This window comes from Scophthalmus maximus, chromosome 17 (genome assembly GCF_022379125.1).
Source record: "Scophthalmus maximus strain ysfricsl-2021 chromosome 17, ASM2237912v1, whole genome shotgun sequence".
Classification (NCBI taxonomy): domain Eukaryota; kingdom Metazoa; phylum Chordata; class Actinopteri; order Pleuronectiformes; family Scophthalmidae; genus Scophthalmus; species Scophthalmus maximus.
This window is the reverse complement of record NC_061531.1, coordinates 15,498,051-15,525,079: the sequence shown is the minus strand read 5'-3', so window position 1 is coordinate 15,525,079 and position 27,029 is coordinate 15,498,051. Positions and strand designations below refer to the sequence as shown.

The window sequence follows — 27,029 nt, the reverse complement described above, 5'->3', positions numbered from 1 at the left end:
CAGGTTCATTACCTCCTTTTTCTGTCAGCAGAACTACGGGGGAAAAAAAAAAAAGAGTTATCCTGATGGCAGGATGGGACGTGGGCCAAGAAAGAACCCATTCAACCATGGTGCGAATCCAGGATTTTTTTTATAATAACTAACTTCATTCATCACTTACATTGCATGAGAGGGTGATTTTTTTGACATATCCACCAATTTGCCAGGGAAGAATTCATGGATCTTGATTGGGGAAAAAATATTAGGCATCTTTAGGTGACTGATAATCTATGCAATTTGGTGAAGCTTCACAAATCTGTCGATTATTTTCTTGATTAATCGATTGTTTGGTCCATAAAATGGTGAAAAATTTGATGTTTGTTTTTGTCCACACACCAAAGATATTTATTTACGGTCATAGAGGACCATAAAAACTACTTGAACCGATAATCAAAATAGTTTAGTAGTCCATTACAAATCTGTTGCAGCTCTAGTGTCTACACGTGAATTTCATTTCATCCGCCTATAAACAGTATCATGGAAAAAAGACAAGACGTGAACTCAAGATTTTTTTATTTGCTGAAAACAGAGTTAAGTCTTTAAAAAATACAGCGCTGCTACTGTTTGACAGACCACGATCCTTCGCTCGTCCCAGTCTCAGCCGGGGGGGGGAATTTAGAAATAACCTTGGTAAAAAGACAAGCGTCCATTTTCCTGTCCCACTCGTCATTTTTTTTAAACTTTTTTTCCAAACAGCAGTCACAAACCTCTAGAGTGTTAATAGGTTAATCTACAGCAGTTTTATTTACAAAATTACACAAGGAAAAAAACAACAAAAAAAGAAAAAACACAAAGTCCTTCTTATGAAGGAGCATTTCTGGAAAATAATTTAAAAACAGAAAAAAAAAATACAGTTATTGCAGTATACTACAATCTTATTGTTACATGATGCACAAAGCACCATCATGATGTACAGGTTTCAGTGCAATTCATTCAGGTGTACCCTCTCACCATGGAGAACACGAGCGTCACGGATATTAAAAACCCCCACATCACATTTCAACCCTTAGAGAGGAGGGGGGGTCTTGAATGACAATGTCATGCCGACCGGGACACCGCTGCTGTGATTACATAATGGTCATCATTGGCGGGATTCTTCACATTACACACTGATATATGTACAAGTTACTGCGTTACAAACTATTCTTGAGACTGGGGATCCGATAAGAAAGCGAGTAGTCGTGTGAAAACAGAAAGATCTACATTATGAAATAGCACGTCTGACGTTTACGTTAAAGAGTCAAAGCGGTTTCGAGCCCCCGCCTCCTCCTCCCGTCTCTCTTTGGCTACCAAACATAAGCGGAAAAAAACTGTGAGATTAATATATTTTAAGTGGAAAAACGAGTAACGACAAAACTCCAGTGGTTTCTTCTGATCTGTCATCAAAACAAAATGGATTCTGTTAATATTCCCCCTACGTGGAGTATAAACCAGTGTCTTGAGCGAGTCTCTTTAAACTGACCCCCTGCCCCATAAATACAGGGCAAACTATAAGAAAAGTCTTTAAGAGTCGATTTTAAAGCCGACGCAGGCAGCACCACTTTGTGGCTACAACTTGCTGCACCGTGTCGGCCAGTAGAACGGTGGTTGGACGAGCTTCCTGCAACCCCGTCGCCACGACTTCATCTGATACCCCCAAACCAACCAAGACATTTCAGGTCACGTCTTCCCACCAGAGCTGTGATACTAACTCTCACTTTCATTATTACTCAAGAGCCATGGTTGGGGGGGTGCTGGAGGTCCTGCCCTGAAAATATCGGGTGTAGGAGTGGGTGGAGCTGGAGCGCCGCTGCGGCGGCGGCGGCCTGCGAGGGCCGAGGTGTGAAGAGTGTCGGGTAGAGGCCATGTGGGACGTGGTGCAGAGCCAGAGGGGTGTGGTGAAGTGCGGAGGCGGGAATAATGTGTATGGGCTGACCAGAGAGGAAGGCGGTATGGTGGGCGGGGATCATCCCCGCGTGGCCCAGCGAGTGTCCGAGGGAGTGGCCCAGGGAGTGTCCGAGGGAGTGGCCCAGGGAATGGCCCAGATGGGACAGGGAGATGGGGGTGAAGTGGTGCTGGGGAATGTGGTGCACCTGGGCCAACTGGGCGTGCGCGGGGTGCGGGTGGTGGGCGTGCGCCGGGTGTATGCCCATGGCCGCGGCGGTGGCGGCGTGGTGTTGCAGGATGGCATGTTGCATGGTGGTGATCGACGTGCCGGAGGCCATGGACACGGTTGGCTGCTGGATGTGGATCTGCTGCAGGGTCGGCTGAGGCGGAGCCGGCGCCAAGTTGGCGGCCATGTTGGCAGCAGCTGCTGCAGCGGCGGCCGAGGGGAACGTCTTGACCTGCTTGGCCATAAGCTGCTGCTGGATGTGCTGCTGCGCTGCCTGCTGCAGCTTGCTGTACTTCTCCATCTCCTCCGGCGTGAAGGTGATGGGCTGACTCTCCAGAGGAGCCAGTCCGTCCTCCTCCGCCTCCATGCCCTCGCCCTCCAGGTCGGGCGGTGGATACGCAGGGTACGCGTGCATCTGCTGGGGCTGCTGCATTTCCGGCATGAGGGGCTCCATCATGGGGTTCTGGGAGGGGTCCTGTCCTGGATCTCCTTGGTACTGAGGCATCATCATGGAAGGCTCCTGTTCAAACAACTGCTGAGGGTCTTGGAGCACTTCTTCTGTAGCTGGGTGCTGCGTCTCCTCCTGTACGACGGTGATCTGTGGGGCTTCCTCAACCTTTTGAACAGGTGGAGCTGGAGGCGGCGGTGGAGGAGGAAATTCCCTGATGGGCTCTACCAGGATGACTTCGGCCTCGGCCTCCTTCCCCGTTCCTGATTTCTCGCCCTCGTCCGGTCTGGTTAAGGGAATCAAGGGCTTCTTCCCTGCCTGCAGTTTGCCAAAGAGCGGAAGCATGGCTTTACTCCCCAAGGTCGGGGGTAGTTTGGGACCAAAGTAGCCCTGAGGCGGGTCTTTAATCTTAACGCCAGATTTTGTTCCAGTGGCGGAATCGTCGGAACTTTTTTTCGACTGAACCCTCTCCAGAAGTTGCCGTGCGGTGAGGGAGTTCTTCTGCTCCCCTGCGTCCCGGGACCCTCCTGGCCTCAGAGCTTGAGAACTGGACGAGTGGGCGTTGCGGTTAAGGCCTCTGGATCGTGGGGACTGTGAGCGGTAGATGCGAGAGCGGTTGAAGTCTCTGCGGAGTGCGTCGCCGTCACCGCGGCCCCTGGGAACCCGGCGGTGGGGGGAAACTTTGGCCGAGCTGGAGGAGCGGCTGGCGGAGCTATGGCTCCGGCTGTAGCTGCGCCTCCAGGACCTGGCGCTGGTGCTGCGGCTCCAGCTGCTGGAGCTGCGGGAGCTGCTCCGGTGGTGCCGCCGGTGCCGCTTCCTGCGGCTGTAGCTGCGCGAACGCGAGCGGGAGTCGTCCGAGGACGAAGAGGAGTACTGGTGTCTCCTGGAGCGCCTGCGTCCTCGACTGCCCCTCCGCTCGTACTCAGATTCTGAGGAACGCTTGGAGCGTCGCCGCCTGCGGCCCTCGGCGCTGTCGTCACTGTAGCTGTCGGAGTAGCTGCGGCTGCGGTGGCTGTAGGCGCTGCTGCCCGCCGAGGAGCGCTCGGAGCTGCTGGAGTAGGAGTGACTGTGGGAGGTTTTGCCGCGGTGGCGCCGCCGGCTGGTGCCCCGTCTCTCCCCTCGTCTTGACGAGCGGCTGCAGGAGCGCCTGGATTCCTCACTGTGGTGGCGCCGCTGTTCCCGGGGACTTGACCGGTGATGGCGTGAGCGTTGAGTGTTGGAGCCCCCTTCCTCTTCGCTCTCGCTGCTCGGGGGTCTACCTGGACCGGGACTCTTCTGGGCCGAGGTGGAGCAGGAGGCACCTTGAGATGCGCCAGACTCCGTCTTTTGGCGCTTGGCGCCGCTGTGCTCCTCGGAGGTGTTCGCCTTATCTGAGCTTTTTCTGGCTCCTCCTTCCTCTGCCGCAGACTTGGAAGGCACTTCCTTAGCGGAACGTTTCCTCTTCCCCAACTCGACTCCTGTATTTGCTGTGGCTCCTCCCCCTCCTGTTGTCAGCTGAACAGTGGAGGAAACAGCTTTATCTTCCGACTTTGGTTTCGCCTTCTCCTTTTCGTCACCTGCAGCTTCTTCCTGATTGGGAGCTTTGTTTTTGCTCTTCTTCCGTTTGTGTTTTTTCTTCTTCTTGGGCTTTTCTTGCATTACCTCCGTCTCTCCTTCTGCGTCTTGTGCCGCTCCTTTTTCTTTTTCTTTGCGCTTTGAGTGCTTTGCAGACTTCTTATGCTTCTTCTTCTTCTTTTTCTTCTTGGCACTGCTGCTGCCAGTTTCAGGCTTTTGCTCATCACCTTCTAATTTGCCAGTTTCTCCCTTCGTCACCGACTTTTCTTTGTCGGCGCTGGTCCCGGGTTTAGTAGTAGTCGTGTCTACTTCCGCTGTTGAGGTCGCCACCTCTTGCCCCTTGTCGTCAGATTCTTCGGGCTTAGGCGACTTTGCCGCTTTACCACCACGTGCTCCTTTATTGCGGGAGAGCTTGAAGTCGAAGTAGAGGGGATTACAGCTGTAAGACAGGGAAGGCTGTGCTTTTGTGAACTCAAGGAGCTCAGAGGGCCACTGCAGGGTGGTGCTTTCATCTTTGCTAAGAACTGGGAAGAAGGGACCAGTGGGGATTTTAGGGCCGGAATTGGAATCCATAGTAACTGGTGTGTTCTCTGCTTTTTGCAGGGGTGAAGTTGGTGCCGTGGAAACTGCGTCTGCCACGTCTGCCGCGTCTGCCGCGCATGAAGACACGTCCTGCGTCTTCACTTTAGGTGACGGAGGAGTTGGCTCGGAATCGGCGGTTGAAGTGGCTTCCTTTTCCTCTTCCTCTTGTTTTTCCTCTTGTTCTTGTTCGGGCTTGTTCGGGCTAGAATCTGTAACGTCGGGATTCGGTTCTCGTTCGGGGCTTTCTTTAATCTTCTTTTCTTCCAGCTCGTCTTCCTCCTCCTCCTCGTCTTCATCTACTTTGATCTCACACTGATCCGTCGCCTTCATGAACAACAAAAACTGAAAGTGTGGTTTCACGCGGCAGTGAGCTGGAGGTATATAGTGATAGTACTGAGGCTCCTGTCCGGCGTATCCTTCCTCCTTTTTCATCATCATCTTCAGCTTGTTAAGTGTGGAGGCAAGCGAGGCTCCGTCGTCGGGCTGCTGCACCTCCTCTGTCCCCGCCGCCTCCTCGCCCTCTCCTCCTTCAACTCCTCCCGATACTCCCTTGGGGCTTTCTGTTCCGGAGACGGGTGTCTCCTCTTGTCCTCCTGCCTTTTCCCCGTCCTGGCTCTCCTCGTCCTCCATGGCCTCCTCACCGTGATCGGCAAACACTGCAGCCGCTGTCTCCAGCTTCACCGGAGCTTTCTTGGCAAAAGAGAAGGAGACGCTGACTTTGGACGCACTGCTCGGGGTCGGGGAGGAGGAGCTGTTCTTGCCCAGAGAGAAGCTGATGGCTGGGCCAGGCTTTGGGGAGGCTTGGCTTTTTTCCGGCTCCGGGACACACTCCGTCAAAGCAGGGTTCTCGGGCGTCATGTTGTCCCCGTCTTCTGCCGTCTCTCCGTCTACGGCCACTGTGGTGGGTTTGAACATGGGCCCACTTCCTGGAGTCCTAAAAACACAGAAGCACGTAACCAATGTGATGTATCATCAATGTTTCCAACTAAAGAGAAGACAGACTTCATTTCAGTGACGATGGTAAGAGGATAATTGAATGACTGTTGTGTTTTCTTTATCATCACTTGCGGAATCCCTGCTGATTTAATTATCAGAAATCAATTTTATTTTAAAAAAAATAATAATTTGGGGGATTTAGAGGCTGTTAGAGTATTTGTTTTGACCTTCCAGGTTGCGCAATCATAATCCAGAACTCAACAGACTCAGTCATTAATAGATAAATGTAGAATCCAGCCAGCAGAGGGCGCCCCTGGAATAAATTCTCACCGGTCCTGGTGTTTCCTCTGCTCTGCCAACTCGTGCAATCGCCGCAGCATCTTTTCTTGCTTCTTTCCGCCTTTTCGGGAACGTGACGAAACGTTACGGGCGAACTCTCTCTGCTTCAGCTCTTTGAGCCTCTGCGAGACAAGGACAAGATGGGGAGAGACAAAGCTTGTCAGGTTCCCTTTTGATTTAAAGTAAAACAGATTAAAAGTACAAAGACGGACAGTGAACAGTACCTGCTTGTGAGCGTGGTCATAAGAGTTGATGTGGTTGTCAAACTCCTGGTGCTTGGTGTACTGTTTGTCACATAGCTCACAGTAGAAATTGGCTCTCAGGTCTTCCAGAGCCTTTGCGATGGCTTTTTCCTTTTCCACCTGGTCCTAAAATGGAAAGAAAACAACGGAGAGAATGAGTGAATCAATCTTAAAAAGCAGTAGAAAAAAAACAATCTTTACAGCATGACATCAGTCGTCAGTGTGACGACAGGCTGAAAGGCCTCACCTTGTATTTTTGCCGCAGTTCCTCTGTATCCTCCTTCTCCACTTCGAGCACTCTTCTCTTCTCTGTGGCGTCCTCTGCATAGTCCAGCTGAAAGGACAAACATAGCAATTACAACACGGCGGCAGCAGGCGTAATACATCTTACACTGCATTATTCTATAAGGTCCCGTGTTTCGCAAACTGAAATGGATCCGGGCCACAGGAACTATGGAAACACGTGTGTGCTTGTGCCAGTTTCCGATGCACACAGATCGTTGATGGTTGAGACATGAGGGATTCAGGGTCATGTGCTCCTTTGGACTACCGAATATGTGAAGGTCAAATTTGACTGAGCATGAATACTAAAATTCCAGAAACTTCAGAGGCATCCTCCCTGCATCTTAAATTTGCTGTGTTTTCTGTTTCAAGGCCTGTTTATCTGAAACAGGGTTTCGAGGTCAAAGGTCAGCAAATGGCCAACAAAATCTTTCAAAGCAAAGCAGAGTAACTTTTGGTGAGCTTTTACAAGTTGTTATTGCAGTTGCCATTAAATTCTGTCGGGCCATTGGCCAAGGACTCTGTTGTTGTTTCTACTTAACAGCATAAGCGCAGAACTTTTGACAAACGAACATGATCTTTTACTCCCAGGCTGAAAGCCAACGAATTCCTCAATATTATTTCTACAACCAATAGTTGAGATGTGTCAAAGCGGCAGTAGCTTTTTGGGAGGGAAGTAAGCGTTTAAAATCACAGTGATGAGATCTCACCTCCATCTCCATCCGTCCCATCCCCATGACATCATATTTGAGGATAATGGGCACAGGGTCGGTGCGTCCTGAGGGAAAAGAGACAGAGAAAGGACCGGGTGAGTTTCTGACACTGGGACAGGGGGGGAGGGGGGGGGGGGTCAGCTCGGAGACAGCCTGCTTTTAGAGCATAGGGTGCTGGGGTTAGAGAATTTTGGCTTGAAGTGCAAAGAGACCAGAAAGCTACAGTGAACCAAACACCAGCCATTCTCACAGCTTACTGCAGCCAACCAACGAACAGGCCAATTCATCCTTCACGTTTCATTTGACCCGGCTGCTGATTTGCATTTTGAATGAGCCGAATTAGCTGCACTTACTGTGCAACTCTTGTTGAATTAAATGAAGTTGAGGGCGTCCGGGGGAGGGTTTGTTCGGCTATATTTCTAAACTAGAAAAAAAAGATTCACCTGAAACAAGATTGTCTGCTTTAAGCCAATCGGATTCCATATCTCTGCAGTGCTCTCTTACCCCTCCTCTACCCGCTCATTGCTGCAGTCCTGTTAAACCAGAATGCCAAGTTTACCAAGGACGATACAGCTTAAGGGACTGCGTGTGGAGGTGGTGTGTGCATGACTGAAGGGAGCTGTAGTGGCAGCCGCTGCCTGTGCAGCTGAGCTCGCCGATGCCACTGCGACATCCTCTCATGAGGAGACAAAGCCAAATATTATCTAAGGCCTATTGCATCATCTGTTTCCTGTGGGCTGGCTGACCCTCGCGAGCCCCTTTGACTGTCCTAAGGTCCAAATGTGTTACCCCCTTGTCCCGGGCCCCCTTCCTCATCAAGACCAAGGCTTAAAGATAATTTTACCTTTGTTTTACTTAAGCCATGTTATGTAAGCTGTGAAAAGAGCTAGATCAGAAGGAAATTAACTGTAGAAAAACAAAACAAACCAAAGACAACCAAAAAAAAGAAAAAGAAAAGAAACAGAATGAAACATTAAAGATATAAAATATATAAAAAAATCAAAACTACTTTGGAGATTGACACAGAACTGCTTAATCCACTCATAATCAGCCAAACAAAGCAGAGATAAAGACAAGAGTAAAAAATTAAAAAAGGACACAAGCACTGAACTACAGCAGAGTGACGTCACAGGCCAGGTATCGCCATGGTGACAGTGCAAGGGATGGGGGATACTTACCTGGTAAAACATGGGTATGGGTGGGAGGAGAAGGAAGGGGGAGGACAGACAGACAGGTAGACATGGGAATCTCAAAAAACAAAGGGCATAAAAAGAATTTGGACTAGTCTGCTGCTCCTGTTGCCAGCCAGATACAATAATCCATCTTACTGATAGTGATTATCAATTCAGTTTGGTTTCAGTTTTTTTTTTTCCCCCTCCCACATATTCAAGTTAGGGGTGTTTTTTTTCTCCATGAATCAATTTTATATGTATACCATTGGGCATATGGAATTATTGTTGTAATTCTTGCTCCAAATAAAACTTGTTGATTTAAATTACTTACTCCAAAAATTAAGGGTTTTCTCAAATTGAAAGAAAAAAGAAAAGCAATGCTTTACATTTCCCATTATCCTTCACACGGTCATATTTTGAGGCAAAAACAGCCCATGGGGCTACATGCATTATGTATTAAATATTAATGCATTTGAAGGCTTTTAAACTTTATTACTTTTAATGGGGGCTACTTCCTGGTATATTCTTACGTTCCTGGAGAGAGAAGGGTAAGAATATCTGTGTCGTTCATACGCTTTTCCTTAAATAATTTAGTCATCACAGCCCAATGACATTAATTCAGAAATCATGGATGCATGGGCATTGGAACATAAAGTTGCCTGCCTGGACTCTCAGTCCCACTGCAGTGTCTGTCAGCTGCGAGGGCCTTTGACTGAGAAAAAGATTTTTGGAGGCCTTATTCTACCGAGGAGGTGGCGAGAGGAGAGGAATGACTGTGTAACATCTTAGATGATTAGACGATCTACTGCTACGACATGTGTGTTCATGTCGTTTGCCCCACAGCAGTAGAGAAGTGAAACCAAAATCTCAGGGTTTGGTCGGTTAAGCCAGCCACTGCAGTGGTCTGTCTGAGTGGAGTCACAAGTCAGGCCGAGGATTAAAGATTAATGAACGAATCAGTCATCCCAAGCTATCACCAATTTTTAAAACACAAGTGACAATACTTCCACATTACCCATTCCAGTGGAAAACAAAAGCGACCAGACAAAAACAATGTGCGTCTAAATCACAGGGTGTGAATCACAAGGTTTAAAAAAAACAACAAAAAAAAAAAACTGAAAACAAACAAAATGACAATGTTCTAAGAGTAATACGTATGCATGATAATATACAAGCAGCAGGATGAGGACTAATACAGAAAGAATTGAAAGCCTATGTAGCATTGGTGCTCGGATGAGAGGAAAACGAGAAAGAAAAAAAAAAAGATAATGGGAGAAATCAAAACAAAAATTTAAAAAGAAAACAATTCAATTGGGGGATAAAATAACATTTACCACTAAGTTTACCATCAGCACAACATGGGCAGGATCAAATCGCTGTAAAAAAGAAACACCAATTGGTTAAGCAGGAAGATTGAGGCACATAGAGAAGGGGAGGGTGGGGTTGGGAGTGTGGTTGTGGGGTCAAAGGGGGGTTCATTACCAGAGGGGCTTTAGTGTGTCACCCCACCACCCACCCCCCCTCGTCCCTTCACTCAGGGTCTAAGTGCTTACAGGGATTTCCTCTCACCACTGTCTCCCCGACCACTGGTCCCAGTCCCCAGGTCCCTAAAACTGGCATCATCTCAACCACAGTATGCCCCACGGGTACCACCCTTACAAAGTATGCCAAAAGTCCAATATCTTTTTATTATTAGATAATAAAAAAAAAGACAGACAATCTGACAGGTAAAGGAAGAAAGTGTAACATCTAGCAAAAATTGTGAAATCTACTTTTGCAGTGCATGCTACAGGGGAAACATTTGTGGTCAAATATCTAGTCTGAGATTCCCCCCCCCCCCCCCCCCCCCCCCCCCCTTGAGCTTTTGTCACTTCATGGTGGTCAGCCCAGTTACTTATTCTCCCCCCCGAGATTCCTTCATTTCCTCGCTAGCCTACAACCACCAAGCTTGTTTTTTGGGGGATGTGCTTAAACTCCCGGGAACAAGTGGACACATGACATACATAAAAATGTACCCGAGGAAGGAGCCAGCAAGGCTTTAAGCAGTGCTTAGAGCAGGTGTCTGCATCGCTATGGAAGAGGAATCTTTAACCAGAGTACACTTAAAAAAAAATGTGAACAGTGCGCCCGTTTTGAGAGTGAAAACAGTGGTTCAGTGCGTTACTACCTCCAACACTGCTTAAAGCCCCAGGTGAGTGTGACAGTGTGAGGCAGGCAGGACTGGAGTGCACCTCTGGGACAAACATGCTGTGCAGGAGGGGCAAAGAAACAAGGGGGGCAGGATGGGAGCGTGTAACCATGGGGACAGAGACGTTCAGGGCGTAGAAGGGTGGTGAGGTTTTCCCTGTAAGTTGACTCTATGGCCCGGTCAGTAACAGACACACGCGCGCACACACCCACAAACACACACTCGTGTCTCAGTCCCACATAATAACCACACACATTCACACAAGTTTAACAGGTTTGGAGGTAGAGACAGGCAAACAAGCAGGGAGGGGAAGGGGGGAGGGGGACTTGTCTACTCTGCAAGCCATTCAAAGTCTGAGCCGTGGTGACAGCCAATCAGATAGCCGACAGCAGCCACGGAAACTCGAAGAGGAAAAATACGAAAAAATCTAAGATACGTGGAGATGATGATTGTACGGGGTTTGATGGAATCACAGCTTCCTAAATCTACCTTGATTCAGAAGTGATTTTTTTGTTCTTCGTTCAAATCGAAGTGCTTCACTCTCGAGCAGATTGGAACAAAGGTTTTAGTGATTATGCAGCAAAGAGGAGGAAGCTGACAGAGGCCATTAGCCTACAGTACACTGTAAAAAGGGGTGTTACATTGAGGTCAACTGCAGAGTGGGAGAAAGAAAACACACTCACGCACACAAGCGCACGCACACAGGCACGCACATACTGACATACAGAGGGGGATCCAACAAACCTTACCTAAAAAGGGGCAAAAAGGACAAAAGAAGAATAAGAACAAAGTCAATACAGTGGAAAAACTTAAAAAGGGGACACAATGCTTTCACTTCGAAATTCAAAAAAAACTTCTCTTCTGGCAAAGAGGGACAGGGAATGAGAGTGAGATCATAATGATTATCCAGCAGACTTCAGTGAGATGCAGAATGGGTGCAACTGCGTTGTTGTGAGCCTCCTCCTGGGCGCACTAGGAAATTCGAGCAGAGATAGAAGTGGGCTCCAAACACCGGGGCCATTAATTCCTACAACAACTGGACACTTTGCCGCAGTCTAATCTGCCCACAAAAGCAGGATGCTTATATAACCACACGTCAGTGGTGCCAGCGGCAAAAACAAGCACGGTCAGCTCCTGCAAACTTGTTCTCTCAGCCACACAAAGCACACATTCTTATCACATCAAACAGAACTGCTATTCAGCCGCTCAAGGCCAGATGGAAATAAACAAACGAACGGCCACTGAATGCTAAGCTCAGAAAATTTCGGCAGTGTTGTCCGCCTCTGCGCAGTTGTCAGACTGCCCAGAACTGAAGCAAGCGGCGTCCCGGTCTACTCCGGTCACTGGCCGTGGTCGCACTGAGAATACCTCCAAGATGACACAAGGAAACGAGGCCATATATGTGCATGAACGAGAGGTGCGAGTGCAGCAGCGACGCGGATTAGCAGCCAGTCATCAGATCTGTGTAACTCTGGACAGCAGATATGAGGAGTTTGCAGCGATGGCTGCCTGTGACACCATTTCCACACTGTGCCAAATAAATCTGACGCCATTTACGAGAATGAGGGAAAAGGACCTCTCAAACCAACACTGACAAAATTCAAAAGTGCAGGAAAAAGGGGCTCAACCTCCCATTTAGCTTTAACTTTTTAATAAAGGAAATTTTGCCATCGCCTGCTCTGAAAGACCCATAGTCAAGCAAACCATTAAGGAGCTTTCCTACACAGCTTTCAGCTTCAAATTTGAAAATCTAATTCCCTCAAAAATCCAGTTGGATGTCAAAAGTCTGAGCTCATACCTCATCATCTTCAATTAAAGCCGTCAATGCAATGACTCACTTATTATTCCAGCTCTGCATAGGCTCTCACATCTTTACGTGCGAGGCCAGGACTTGTCCAGAGTTTTTGGGTGTGTTGCTGGAAACACGGGCGTTGCAGAATGCAGCGGTGTTTCTCATTAAAAATGCTGATATTGAGCACAGATGTTACTGCTGGGTTTTTACAGGGGAGGGTAGTGCACCGAGCAAGGGTTGCAAATGAGCCACCGAGGGAGACGGAGAGGTCAGAGTGTAAGAGAGGTATATAAATGAAATAGGTGGATCTGCAGTTAAAATGAGGGTGGACCTCGAGGACAGAAACAAACATGCTGGTGGAGGTAGACAAGACTGGATGCCAGGAAAGATGTGGGGGGAAAAAAACAAGCTTCATAGCAGACTGCGAGGATTCATTAGCTTGTCAGAGATGATATCACTCACTGACAATGCTACGCATCATCCTCTCTGGAGCCTGGAGAACAGGCAAGGGGGTGAGGCTACAAAGGGTGGAGTGAAGAGGGTAAGAGAGAATGAAGATATTGATGAGGAGAGGAAAGCGGTCGAAGAGACAGGAAGAGGCTCAGTGGAAACATGCCAGGCCTCTGCACCACCGCCTCCGAGCCAATGAGCCTACGAGCGCAGCAGGGTTGAGCTAATGAGGCGCTGATGCTAGCCGGGAGTAACCCACACAGTGAGCTCAGTGGAGCCTGCTCCCTCTGTAACAGCAGGTCAATATCAACTTGGCCATTCAATTACAGTTACCTGCAGTAAGTAAATGGCTTTAAAGCAGCCTTCTGGGTCGTACAGAATCGTTTCTCTGTGCAGTGTGTGTTCACTACACTCTTTACATTCATGCAAAGACGCAGCCATGTTGCCATTTCCCAGAGTCATGTGCTCTTCATTATGTGCACCACCGCCCAAAATACAAACAACATTTATCTCCTGTACCAAAGATAAAAACCTCACAAAATTAAGCTGATCGAAGCTGACATTTGGGATTTAGAGATCTGGAGAAGGTAAGAGACCAATGCACTAAAATACAAACAAACCAGGACATAAGAACAAACGGGATGTGAACAAAACTGTAGCCGATTATACTGTAATCTAGACAGGGACGAATCCCACCTAAACCTGAATTATTTCCGAATTGCTGAAAACTCAAACCATTATGCAAAGATAAATTAACACTTTGACTTCCATGCCCCAACCCCCAGGGTCCCTCATGCCAGGCTAATTCCTTTACGAGGCCTCCGGAACAGCAGCACGAGAGCAACAGGAACAACCGGAATGACGTTTGTTTAAATAATAATCCACTTTAGCCAGTAACAGACACAAAGGAAGGGGTCATAGAAAGGATGTGAGGAGAAAAGAAAAAGTTGCTAGTACATCAAAAAAAAAAATGGAGATTTGAAGGGGAAAGAAAATGGCAGTAAATAGGTAGTGGCCCAGTACCACCGGCATACATTTGAACGTAGGTGTGCAGAAGAATGAGTCCTTACCCTGCATGCTTTTGCCAAGGCCTTGCCCCAACTTCCAGCCATGTTTCTGAAGCAGCCGGTGCCCGATGTTATCCTGGCAGAGAGAAGAGAGGAGAAAAAAACCAAAAATATTCCAATAATAAGATGAGCTTTTCCCCGTGGGCACGGGTCATAAAAAACAAACAAACACACAAAACAAAATAACACACTCAGATCACGCTATCATCATCATCATCATCACAACCACCACCACCATCACCATCATCATCATTATCGTCATCCACATCACCTACAGCGTGTAACATCAGTGTTTTCCAGCACAGGGAGTGGTAGTTAAGGGTGGGTTGGGGGAGATGGGGGGTGGGGGGGGGGCTGAGAGGAAGAGTAGGTTGAATACATGAGGCTATGTGTAGCCTGTAAACTACAGCGTACCTTTCTACAGTGGCAGTGCAGCTTAAAAAACCTTTTTAAAAGGCAAAGGAATTGGGCATAAGCATTTTTTTTTTGGGGGGGGGGGGGTGATAAAGATAAAACATCAAGTCACATCCACTAACTGAGAAGTTAAGAGGAGGAGGAAGGGGAGGGTACTATATGTATCACACGCATACATATACGAAACCACTACAGAGCAAGATCTTAGTACACAAAGAAAAGTGACACAGAACAGGTATGGAAATCTTGCATTAACAAAGACGAAGACCAGAAACTCCAAGCTTGCTATGATTCCGTAACCATGACAGGGGGAGGGGGAGGGGGAGGGGGGGTTACCACCATGAAACATATGCAGCTGTCACAAAAGAAATACAGCGAGAGGGAAGAGACAGAAGTGGAGCTAGTGGGCCTTGGATTACCATTACAAGGCCCAGGGGTGGACGGAATATGCACGTGTGAGGGGATGTGTGGGTGTGCAGGTGAAGAGAGGGAGGCGTCGTGTGCATGTGGCCCCACTAGATGAACTAGGAACATCTGTTTTGCACGTTCCTGGACACCTCCAGCCTCTCTGGTCAGTTATCAGTGGTCTGTTCCCAACCGCGTTAATACTTTTTACTGTAGCATAAGGATTTATGCCGTTAGCCCGCTTCTAATTTGACCAAAGACAATGTAATCGTTTCTACAATTAGAGATTTTTCCCGATATGTGATATTTTTCAGCATGACATATTCACGCTTCACTACCGGAAATCACTCCTTCTTTTCCCCAGCACAGCGCGACCACATTTTGAAGCAGCAAAGAAGAAGTGATTTCCAGGAAATTTCCAAGAGAAGTGCTGTTTTTATCAGAGTGAAAGTAATTAACTTAAAAGAACGTGGTGACAGATCGGTACATGGATTTGCGGACTCGCTGAAGTGGACAAGACCAGGCAACTGATCATGAATCAAAGAGGTTGGAGAGAAGGGCAGGAATATTCACAACAGGGATTCCTAGGACACTGTGGGACCCAATGTGCATGTCCGAGACTTGTTATATCACTAGTGTGGGTCAGCAAGAAAATTAAAAAAAACATTAAGTGAAATGCAAGACCGTCCCACCACTACACACTACATTACATCCTCAAGCACAAATAAACAGGAAACAATGAGAGTTCTTAATAAGCAGTGGGTTGTTTCTGTTGTGATTATAACTATTCCAAGCTTGTCTAACATTCACCAGAGTGCTGCATTCTACGAAGAAAAAAAAATACAAACCAAACAAAAAGGATATTTATAATCACAAAGAGGTTGACGTCAACTTTCACAAACAGAAAGTGAAGGGGTTGGTACAAAACAGAAGAAAAAAACAAACAAAAAAAAAACAACAGCATGCAGCTTTTTGTTAAAGAGTTTTAACAAAAAGGATCGTCGGTGTTAGTAGCGCACTGGGAATGGTACACATACAGAGGGGTGGGGCGGGCTGGGGTTGTGGTGGATGGATGGGTTAACAGAACTCCAACTGTGTTAGTCTCAGGTGGATCAGGCACAGAGAGGAAGGTGATGGCTCAACGCGGCTCAATTAGTTCTCTTTGACAAACGGAGGAGGTCAGGACACGGGGGCAGAACCGAGCAGGCTGAGCCATGGTGAAGGTGAGTTGTTCTAGGGCGGTGGAGGTGAGCTGGGCTCGTAATGGGTTAGTGCATGTGAAGGGGGGTGGTAGTCACACACACAGCACACACTGCATCTCCGCCCACAAGGGATCAATTGGGATACATTTGGTTTTACCCCCCCTTTTATTTTTTTAAACCAAGGTTGGTATTTCAGAGCAAACTGTTGCCTTCCTTTGCCCCATTTAACATTTCTGGAAGAAAAACAGTATGTCAGACTTAAGAACCGTCACATTACAACGTCTTCACCGTGATGACTAGAATGAAAACATTCAAAATATCTGGCTGATGTTTGCCTCAGATACCCTGCCTCGCTTCCTGTTTCTGTTAGGGTTTGGTTATCCCCCCCCTCCAGTTCATGATGTTTGAGCTATGTGACTGTCGGATACCTTCCTCTGCGGGATGAGATAAGGGAGGAATCTGGGCTGGGCCTCACACGGTGGGGCAGAGACCCAGAGGCAAGCCTGCCTGTATCGGCCAATAAAATTGACACAGAAGGTTTAAATTATCATGCTGTCACCGAGTAGGACGCTTTCTAGCCCGTCAGTTTCTGGACATGTCGTGAGATGCGCAGGCTGTGTTGGCTGGTGAAGGTGTGCTTACTCCTGCCGTCTGGACAAAATGTCCCCCTGACTTCATTGTGTGGGGAAACACTGCAGAATCTGCTGCAGTGAATGTCTCCCCTCCCACCGACATTGAGAACGCTTCTGTCCCTTACTGCAGTATTATGGTGCAAGAACCATCTGCACATGAACATTTATATCAATTTGGGGGGTTAGCTGATGTAGGAGGCTGGGGAGCAAGGAGGAAAATAAAAACGCACCTTAAGAAATAGTCTTGCTCTACCTCTACACAATCCTCAGAGATGTCGGATCAAGGGGTTCACAGTGAAAGGAGAACCTCTGCAGAACATTAAATTAAACATACTCCTCTAAATATTTGACATTTTTTATTTTATCTCAGGGAGATTTAAGAACAAAAAAAGGGCAGGTTGAATGAGGCACCAGTCGCTACTGCAAATACTAATAAAGAGATCAGCTTTTTTTATTTTTCCAAAGGGCTCAGCAAAGGCCAGGGGGGCGGAGATGAGGCGCAGACTGCATGTTGAACAACAGATGAGTGCACCAAAAGAATTGACAGACAGACGGATGAAAGCAACGACGGCGAGTCCAACAGCAGTGCAAGTGGAGTGAAGGCATTTCCATACGAACCTGGCTTTAAAATACTGGGCTGTCAAAAAAACAGTCACACGTGACACAACGTAAGAAACCGGCCAAAACGCTTTCAACTGCAATTCTGCTAGCTTCTCTAGTTTTCTTAAAAAATGCAAATCTCTGTCTGCTTTTAAACAAACACAATACTGTATACAAACAGAAAAAAAGGGTAGGCATGTCAATAAATCCACCAATGGGGTGTTAATACAGGAGAAAGGGAAAATAAAATAAAGAAATGTTATCCAAATAAAATTGATAGATAGATCTGGGTAAAGGAAGAGATATGCAGGGGACCACACCTAGAGACCTCAGAGCATTTAGGAATCTTATTACTTCAGTATATAGAGACATTTATATGTGTCAAGAATGGTTGTGTTTGTGTGGGTATAAGACATTTCTGAGTTACTCAACCTAAAGTAAGCAAAACCGCACATATTCTGTAAATGTTCCTGGTTGGCTGCTCTTTAACAGATCTTAGATTTTGCATGTTCTCAAAACAAAGGCTGTGACAGACTCTTTAGCCGTCTTGCAAGGAGTGGGTTGCTGCAGTTACTCATCATCCTTTTTTCTCGTGTCCCTGAGGAATGTCTTCTGGCAGGAGCTGGTCAGGGACAGACTGCTGCTCCTCATAAACTAATGCAGCTCCCTGGTGCCGTACATTCCTGGACTCTACTCCCACTACTGTTGTTGGTGTGACTAAAGGAAAACAATTGTCTCTGTGCGACAAGTGGCAAACATCTGAAAGCAGAAGGCCCCTACTTCTCCGTAAAACGATTTAATGTGAAGGGGATTAAAGATTTCATTCACTGAGCACCTTAAGTCCAATTAATATCAACTCTACTTATAATAATTTAAAAACAAATACTTACCTCATGAATCTGAAGACCCCATTCATCAAGCGAACTTTAAACAGAGACTGTAACAAAAGTATTTCCGCTGAGTTTGAGGGAAGGTGGTCAGACTGGTTTTTACCCTCTTTTTGGTTTGTTTATTGTTTTTTTTTTTAAAGGGGCTTCAATGACGACCTTGCACCCATGACCCCTGCTGCTCACTAGGTTAAGACTGGTGCTAAATTGAGAGCTTGAGGTGTTGTACAGAGAATAAGGGCCATACATTAAAAGGGTTGAGTTTGACCTTTTCCATGTGTTCTTCTTCTTAACAATAGCTGCCAGAAGTCTAACAGTTAACAGGGACAAACAGCTGTGGGAAAAATACGGTGTGGATAAATAAAGCTACCACACCTCGTACTTTGGAGACAGCTGATAGGCCGACACCTAAAATGTCTGTCGGGGCTCAGTGACTGTATTTAGAGAGAAATCGGAATTACCGCAGCTTGGATAAACCTGCCCAGAAATGAATCGTCACGTTTGTTAGATCTGTGTGTTCGCTTTCTGTGGCTCTGAGGCTGCCCACTGCATATCGCTCTGAGACGGGGTCAGGTAAGGGGAGGGAGGAGGAGGAAGAGGGGAGGTTTGAGGGACTGGAAGGGGCAGGAGACGTGGGAGGAATGACTTTGGAAAAGGGAAAAACCGTAGTAGTGATTTAGGACAGAAGTGTTGAGAGGAAATAGCACTGAATGCTACCAAGTTAACACATGCAATGCAAAAACAATGTTAGAGAAAAAGAGAAGAGGCCAAAGGGGGGGAAGAGAGACAAAGAGGAAAAAAAGATCCCAATAAAGTACCACAGACCTCTAGCTGCCTATAGATCACACACAATAAGTGGCAGGGGAGGGGCTCCGAGAGGCTGGGCCAAAGCATTTACCAACAGCTCCGAGAGGTGACACTTGTGGATAACTGCCATAAATCCTACCACCTTAGAGGGTCACACTAAGGAGGCAGGGACAGTCCTGTAAGTAAGATATTGAGTATCCATTAAAGTATACTGTTAATCATGTATGAAAGTCTACTGTACATATTGTAAAGCTAAGGAGGTAGAGATCAACTTCTCTCATTCTAATGAGAGAAATGCAATAAGGCATCTGACCTGTACATGTTCTCACATTTTTTCCTTATAACAGGAACCAGGACAATGTACCTGGTGTCTCAAAACATGTTGGCAAATCCACTAAAATTATCTTCAGGATTAATTCATCTGCCAGCTTTCTTCTTCTTTTTTTTTTGACACACACATGCCAAAGAGAAAAAAAACATCAGGCGTGCAAGCATTACTATTGATGACCAAGTTACAAATGACGGCACCTCTGATGTGGCCCGTTTTTTCCACAGATGGGTGAAGAGCTGTGTGTTGCTGCGGCGCGGCCCTCAGCACCCCTCCACAAATAATAGCGCAGGAGTAAAAAAAGAGCCACTCAAGCCAGGCGAGCAGGCCACCTCTCTCCCTTTTTTCTCTTCTACCCACCCACACACACACACACACAGGGGGATGTGTGTGTGTGCATATGAGTCATAGCTAAAACTTGACCAGGATATAAAAAATGTATGTTCTCGGTTCGCTGGATTCTAGCTATGAAAAACACACGGTCAGGCTACAGATATGATCTTATGGTGTGGTAAATAATAAAAGGAATATGTAAATGGTGTTTTTCTCTTTCAGTGAGGCATAGGAACATGACCTTGGTCGGCAAGGATGACTGAAGTTCCTCTTCCGGTGCCTCAAAAATAAAGGAGATACAGGTCATTTGTAGCCTAAAGCTCTTTTTATTGAAATAACAATATGGTATGCTTCCTGAAAATTGCAAAGCTAGGTTTTTATCGCAGTTGTGTTACGGCTTTACTCATGATACATGATACAAAACATGCCTTTATTAAGTTATAAGCTTTTATTGATTAATCCGTTATTGGTCCTTAACTGGGCAGATTACGAAACCTGTCGTGAGTGTTCAATAAAACCTGTTTGAGGGGCCATTATTTTGATCTACGCCTGGCTCCTGATGGCATCTGATCGGCTCACAAAGCACATTCATAATGTTGAGGAGAGGTGACCCGACACTGCAGGTAAGAGGAGTTCAGGCCTGCTCACCACAGTGCTTCAGAGACAGAGGGGGGGGGGGGGGGAGATTGGGAAGGACAGAAAGAAAAGAGCTGCCTGCGCTATTATTGATGTGCCTCTTCAGCGAAAAATGCAGTCCCAGTTGCACAAGCACCATGCCAGCACAGAATGACAGAGGGTACTGTACACCGAATCACTGTGTAGTAGGGAGGGAGCGAGAGAGAAGTGAGAGCTTGAGAGAGAGAAAAGATGTAGAGTGTGACAGCAGTGAAACAGAGAGTGAGAGAGAGTGAGATAGTCAGAGAAGCGTTACAAGGACCCTAAAGATAGGAGTAAGAAAGCAGAGCGTGCAAATACAAACCGGGTCATTGCTGCTTAGCTAATAGGGGCCAATTCGCTGCAGGAGAGAAATGTCGAACACCCCAAGTTGTGTACAATAAGATAACTGTCCTATAGACACAAACACTATACACTAACACATTGATTTTCTACGGCTACATAGACACACTCACTCAAACACAAATGTAGCCATTCACACCATCTAATGTGGGCTCACTTATTTGCTAAATAGTGTGAAATAAGCACTGCATATACTTATTATATTTGAGCCACTGCAAATTTAAAATTGTAAACTCTGCCTCATTTATTTTTTTAACTCTAAATCCAAATGTGTTTGTGTTTTCTTGTTTAAAAGGCATGTAAAATAATTAATGAAATTTAAAAAAGGTAGATCCCCAATGGATCATACCAGAGAAAGATAACAAAAACTGCAGGGCTCTGGTGTCAAACATCACTTAAAACAGTTGTTTCCAGTATTCAGAATTAAATCTGCTGTTTCCAGTATTCAGAATTATATCTGCTCAATACCAAATATGGATTTTTGAGTTTGTTTAAAATTCCTCTCAAGCAGTTAGATAACAGGCATTAATGACAGTGCTTATCCACAACATGGATCATGAGTCATCTCATCTGAATGCTAAGATGACTAAACAATGACTAATGGGACACTGATACAAAAAACATCTAACTTATCTGTAAGCTCTACATGAAAACAGGAAGATCTAGCATATATACATTATCATTTTTAACTGTCACACAGGAGATGGAGTAGGCAGAGGACATGGGAAGTGGGTGGGACTTTAAGGGTATTAATAGACATGAGACAAGTGATTCTACAGGTTACGTGGCAAAGTGTGTTCAAGAAAACACTGGATGCATCTACATGGACAGAATGAATGGAGTAAAACAAAACAAAAAAACAAAGTGTGGTTCTTATTCCTCCCTGGACCAATCATATCCACTCTCACAGCTGGTCCGAATGGTTCAAGATGATGGATGTGGCCTTACCGATTCGATGGGCTTGTCCAGGGACGCCTGCTCCAGCTCCAGCTGGCCCTCTTCATACTGGTCAAAGTGATTCCCACCCTGAGTGACACATCACACACAGAAGCTTTATTAGAAACGTGACAGGGACAGTCTGTCTTTGTTGGCAGGACAACCTGTCGACAAACTAACAAGCCGCATATATTGTGTTGAATGGTTTATCAGTTGCATTATATTTCAAGCAAAAAATGCCAAGTATTAGATGTGAATATTTGCTGCTTTTCTCTGTCATTTTGATAGTAAATTAAATATCTCTGAGTATTTTGAGAATACTTTTCTAACAAATAGAACAAAATGAAACACAAAACACAAATTACACCAACTGTTTACTATATATCAAGCAATCTATAATTATACAGTATGTTAAAACTGATACAGTATATTTAAACATCCTCATGAAGTACAGCATAGATGCTAAGCCCATTTTTGCCTAACATTCCTTCACCATGACCCATTTTAAAAGGGCCTATTTGGCCTATTTAAAGTTGATATCATAACTTAAAACTTCAAAGTTTTTTGGTTCATTCAAAGCCGTTACTTAAAATTTACTTGACATGGTTTATTTTTTTCTTGGTAAATTTATTCTGGCGGTGGAGGAAAAACTGCCACTGGCCATTTGTAGTCTGGATCTGAAGCACAACTTTACTAGTAGAAACTGAGCACTGATGTTTAAATCTATGCCCTGGGTGGGAGAGGGGGTGAGTAATGGGCTTGCACCCCCTCACCAAAAGGAGTGTGTTTGTAGAGCTGTTTATGCTCCGAGACAGATGGCTTCCTCTCTTTTGCAGTAAAGGAGACACGAAGGTCATGTTGTGTGTGTGTGTGTGTGTGAGTGTGTTTTCTCCCTGGTCTCCACACAAGCACAACAATTTAAGATTCCTAAACTAGTCCATGCTGTTTTATTATTATTGCTATTATTAATTAGCTGCTTGTAGCTAGGAAGAGAAATATAATGTAAAAAAGAAACAACGATATGACAAATTGAGATTTGTTCGTTTCTTACTTAAGGGAAGGAACGTGCTGTTTATAGACAACAGACAAGACAATGCTGACATGGGCTGGGCCATGCAAGTGTCTTTACCCACCACATTCTCTAGGGGAAACTGTTTTTTGCAGAGATAAGCAACTGCTCAAATCAGCCCACGATAATGAGGTGATTTGATGCCACACTGGCAGTCATTAATTCAGATGTAACAGGACCCTGCATCAGCAGGACTGAAGCCGGGGATTAGGGGAAGGGAAGATGCTGGGGTAGCGCAAAGGATTTATATATGAACAAAATCGATGGCTGCCTGCTCCCCCACCCCCCTCATGTGTCTTCCTCCTGGCTTTCTGCTCAGACCACTTAATGTGCTATCAGCACAAGTCCCCCGCCACAATGACTTCTTATTCTCGCTGCCGCTCGCCTCCTCATCTTCCCGACGCTGGTACAAAAGCACCACATCGATGCTGCATAGAAATTATCTTTGCTCTGACCTCTGGTGTGCATTAAAACAGTACATTTCCATTTGTGCTACGACAGTGAAGTGGACGCACTCCAGTCCCGCCCTGCATTAGGAAATGAGAGAGCCACCGCTGGCCAACTATGTGTTAGCTCGTAAACTGCCGCGCGTGTTTCTGCAGCTCAAGATTAGCAACATGCTAATTGCTCCAACGAAAATGTAAATCACCAGAGCTGTTGGACTGGTTGTGCAGTAGATATCGGGTTAGACCATCTGTGGGTGTTTCCTGCGCCGTGTTGCCTGGCAGCGAGATTTTAGTCCGTGGAGTCGGGGAGAAACTTTCTGAATACTGAGCATATGAATGCCTTCACAGCAGATCTCACACACAGAGCCCCCACTGTGTTGAGCTTGAGCTGCACTCAACAGACTCATTCAGACCACACAGTGATTCACCTCACTGAATGCAGCAGAATACGGAGTTCCCACTGGACACCAACACGGTGGACGTAGAAGAAAAAAAACCCCACAATTACACACACTTCTCCTTATACTCATGTTTAAACTTGCCGCGGGTTTCACGGCTAATGTCGGATAAGTTGACTATTTCACCACAACGTTGCTGCAAACACTTGACTCCTACTTAAACATACAGCTACTGCAATTGTTTAAAAAAAAAAAAAATTAAGTAATGCAATACATTTTCAGCACAACAACTTTTATACATCTATACTCTGCCAATTAAAAACCCACAGGTAATTTTCTGTGAAATTATTTTGACAAAAACACTCTTATAACTCAGGTTATGGTCTCTGGCTTGAGTAGGGATTATTGCTCATTTTTTTTTAATCTAGACTGGCTGTATCCATATTTAATGCTCATTTGTCAGAATCGGGGACTGGACCTGATGTGAGAGTTAAAATTTTGGGTGTGGCTCCTCACCTATTTAGAGCAAAATGATAACATCAACAAAACTGGAAGAAGACCATACAGTATGCCATGACTTTTTAATCCGACAAAGAAAACGTGCAATGGGCCATTTACAAGCGGCCTGTGTCATCAAAGCACAATAAGACGCTTGCGTGAGCAAGAGAGGGTCACTGGATCTGTCAATGATCGGCCGCAGGACAGTCGCGCGTCACCACAGCTGATGAACAGCTGGCGAACTGGTGGCGACAGTTCAGGAGGACGATGCTGTGCTGCCTGTTGTGATGCACATGGAGGACACATGTGATATTAGTGTTGCCACATCATCAGACAGTCCACCAAGTAATGGACTGTAAATCATGCGGTGACTGAAAACACTAGTGCAGTGACACATACGGGTATGTTCACTTCTATCGTTACCAAAATGCCCCATAATTGACTAACCAAATAGCCCTCAAACCCAGCCAAAACATCAGAGCCTTCCCTTTCTTTGTTCAGAAAGACTTCCCATATTTTTAGTGGGGGCATAAATTACAGAACAAAATGTTGGCATCACAATATGAGGAAGGGTTTAAAGAGAACAGAGGGAGCCCAGAACTTCCCTCTGGGTTTGTATTCAAATTACTCATTTTAACCCTTAGTCTGACCCAGACCAAACATCACAACTCTCCAATTTGTACACAGATTAAAAACTAAAGGCACACTAAATTGAACACCAGATACATATTATATCTGATAATTTACCCATTTATAATAATATCTAAGTTCATCAAGACATATCCTGTTACAAATGTTTAGAGACTGTCAAGTAATGACACCTGAGTCTGAATGGGCACAACCATGTGATCCCCCCCAAAAAATATTTTTATGGGGTTAGTTTCATTTGATAAATCCGGTCCAAGAACTCAGAACATACAACATGTGCAGCAGAATGTCAACTGAGGTTCAAGTGTCCGTACTGGCATTTATCCACTCTGCGGAGTGTTCCTGAACAAGACTCTAAATCACAATTCCAGACGTGAATGGTAAAACTGTTACTCACAATGTTTCACTTGTAGGGCCGGATGGTACATTAGCTAATAACGGCTATGTCAAAATGAGGGAAGTTCCACAGAATTCAAATCCTGTTAGGAAAGCTTAAAAAATATGGGTGGATACAAAGTATGACTGATGCTAGGTAACGCAGGGATTCCGAAAATGATTCACACTGAGGAAGAAAACTGCCCAATAACTAATGTCAAATGCGGATTAGGTTTACTTAGCAGACGAGCCTGTAATGATGTGTTTGGGGCTTGTACTGGGCTGTGGTCTTAGATCACAGATAAGCAAGTGAAAGAGCTCAGAGATGGGTTATGAAATCCAGCAACTCAACTCTGGCACCCGTGTTGTAAATAAACGACCCAATAATAGCCTCTTGTGACAAAAATATCACCAAGTGTAATTCATTTGCAGTAGATACAGATTTTTTTAAACACAATTAGGAACCCCTTGTTAGGATCCTAGTCGAGTGTTCAGCCAACTTTCTTAAAACAATAGTCAGATGATGGTATGTGCACTGAATCACATTTTTCTTATTGAAATCATTCTCAATATGCTTTCATTAGGAAGGATGGATGACATCCAAAGTTAGACTTTTTAGAAATAAATCATCTCATCGAGTTACTGTCAGATCAGCGGCCAAACACTGTGCAAGGAAACAAACAGGGCAGAGAAACGTGTGATAAAGAGACTGTTACTTTGCAAGAAGAGATCCACTGGATTTGATTAACTGCATTCGCTGAAGCCCAATTGCAGCATCTCATTAAGTCTGCAATACATTTTTTACACAAAAACTTTGAAGTGGATTTTGTTTTCAGCAGAAACAAGGGGAGAAATAGTGGAAACATGCCAGTCGGACTTCCCTAGAGTCCAAACAGACTTCTTCAAATGTCTTGTTTTGAGGACCAACTGTCCAATCCAAAGATATTCAGTTCAGCATCATATTTGACACAGAAAAATGAAGAAATCTCACTTGGAGACAGTAAACATTCAGCATTATTTGAGTCATGAAAATAGCTTCAGACATTATTTTGTTGATCGACTAATCGGGTTAATCGTTGCAGCTCTGGATTAGAGCATCTTAAAAAAAAAAAAAAAAAAATCATCCAGGGCTCACATGACACCACTTGACTATTGTTTAACGAGAGACTTGAGCAAATGATGAACATGTCCTGAAACTCAAACCCGAGAGGCAATAGATCAAACGGGGAACCATCGCAATTAGAAAGAAGGCAAAAGAGAAGCACACGCGTGACCAAGGACACGTTCGTTTGTCCAAAACCGATCGTCCTCAGATGTGTGCGCCGTGCACTCACTACTTAGTTAACCCACATATGTCACAAGCAGGTGCATGTGATACCAGTCAATAACCGGACCAACATGTGGTTCACTGGGTTAACTGAGGCGTGCTAACTAGCCGCGGTGGTTGAATTCTAGCTGTCAACATGATGCAGCCGTTTCTGGCTAGCACTGCAACCACCCAATGTGCGTTCGCGTTAGCAACCTGCTAGCCATCTAGCTAGCTAGCTAGCAACCTGCTAGCCAGCCAGCCAGCTAGTAAGCAACCTGCTAGCTAGCTGGCTATCCATCGTTAGCATATGTCGATAAATAACCAAGTCTACCCAAGGTCACTAACGAGCAAATAAGACCCGATAGTGGGTTTTCATGTCGCACGGTAAAGAGGGTTAGCGTGGATTGATGTTACGGCCCGTAACCTATGACGGGAGTTAAACACACCACGCAGCCAACACACTGAGGCGTTGCGGGAAGTGAAATTCAAAAGAGCCGCAGCGCAACTGGCGTTAGCTCCGCTAGCTTGCAAAGTGCTAGCAGAGCAAGCTAGCGACGTCTACGCCGCGAATGCACGATGCTGTCCCGCCGCGTTTCGGTCCGTGTGCGGGTAAAAGACGCGGCCAAACGTGCACGGAGCCGTGCAAATGCCCGATATGCCCACGCGTATTTACCTGGAAATCACGGTCTTCGTTGAACCTAGAAAATCTGTCGGCCATTTTCTGAACACAGGCAGCAGCAGCTTCCCTGCTCGCTCCGTCCGTGTCGCTGTGGTGGTTGGTGGTGATGCGCACTTCACCAGCGATGCGCCCGATGTGAACTGACATCTC

General features: G+C 45.8%; 1 protein-coding gene across 9 annotated transcripts; it reads right to left on the bottom strand.

Annotated features, from left to right (window-relative positions):
- Positions 1–535: 535 nt before the first annotated feature.
- gpatch8 (G patch domain containing 8) lies at positions 536–27,029 on the bottom strand. 9 transcript variants are annotated; one of them, XM_035616323.2, is made up of 10 exons: positions 26,874–26,889; positions 21,470–21,547; positions 17,168–17,186; positions 13,900–13,972; positions 9,734–9,775; positions 7,225–7,292; positions 6,480–6,566; positions 6,215–6,358; positions 5,982–6,112; positions 536–5,649 (listed from the first exon to the last, which is right to left on the bottom strand). In XM_035616323.2, exons 6-10 carry the CDS (start codon positions 7,249–7,251, stop codon positions 1,749–1,751), a joined length of 4,290 nt encoding a protein of 1,429 aa, XP_035472216.2. In that variant the 5' UTR covers positions 7,252–7,292; positions 9,734–9,775; positions 13,900–13,972; positions 17,168–17,186; positions 21,470–21,547; positions 26,874–26,889; the 3' UTR covers positions 536–1,748. The 9 variants fall into 9 exon arrangements, with proteins under 9 accessions (XP_035472216.2, XP_035472217.2, XP_035472213.2 ...); XM_035616324.2 differs by lacking the exon at positions 26,874–26,889 and adding an exon at positions 20,484–20,519; XM_035616320.2 differs by lacking the exon at positions 9,734–9,775.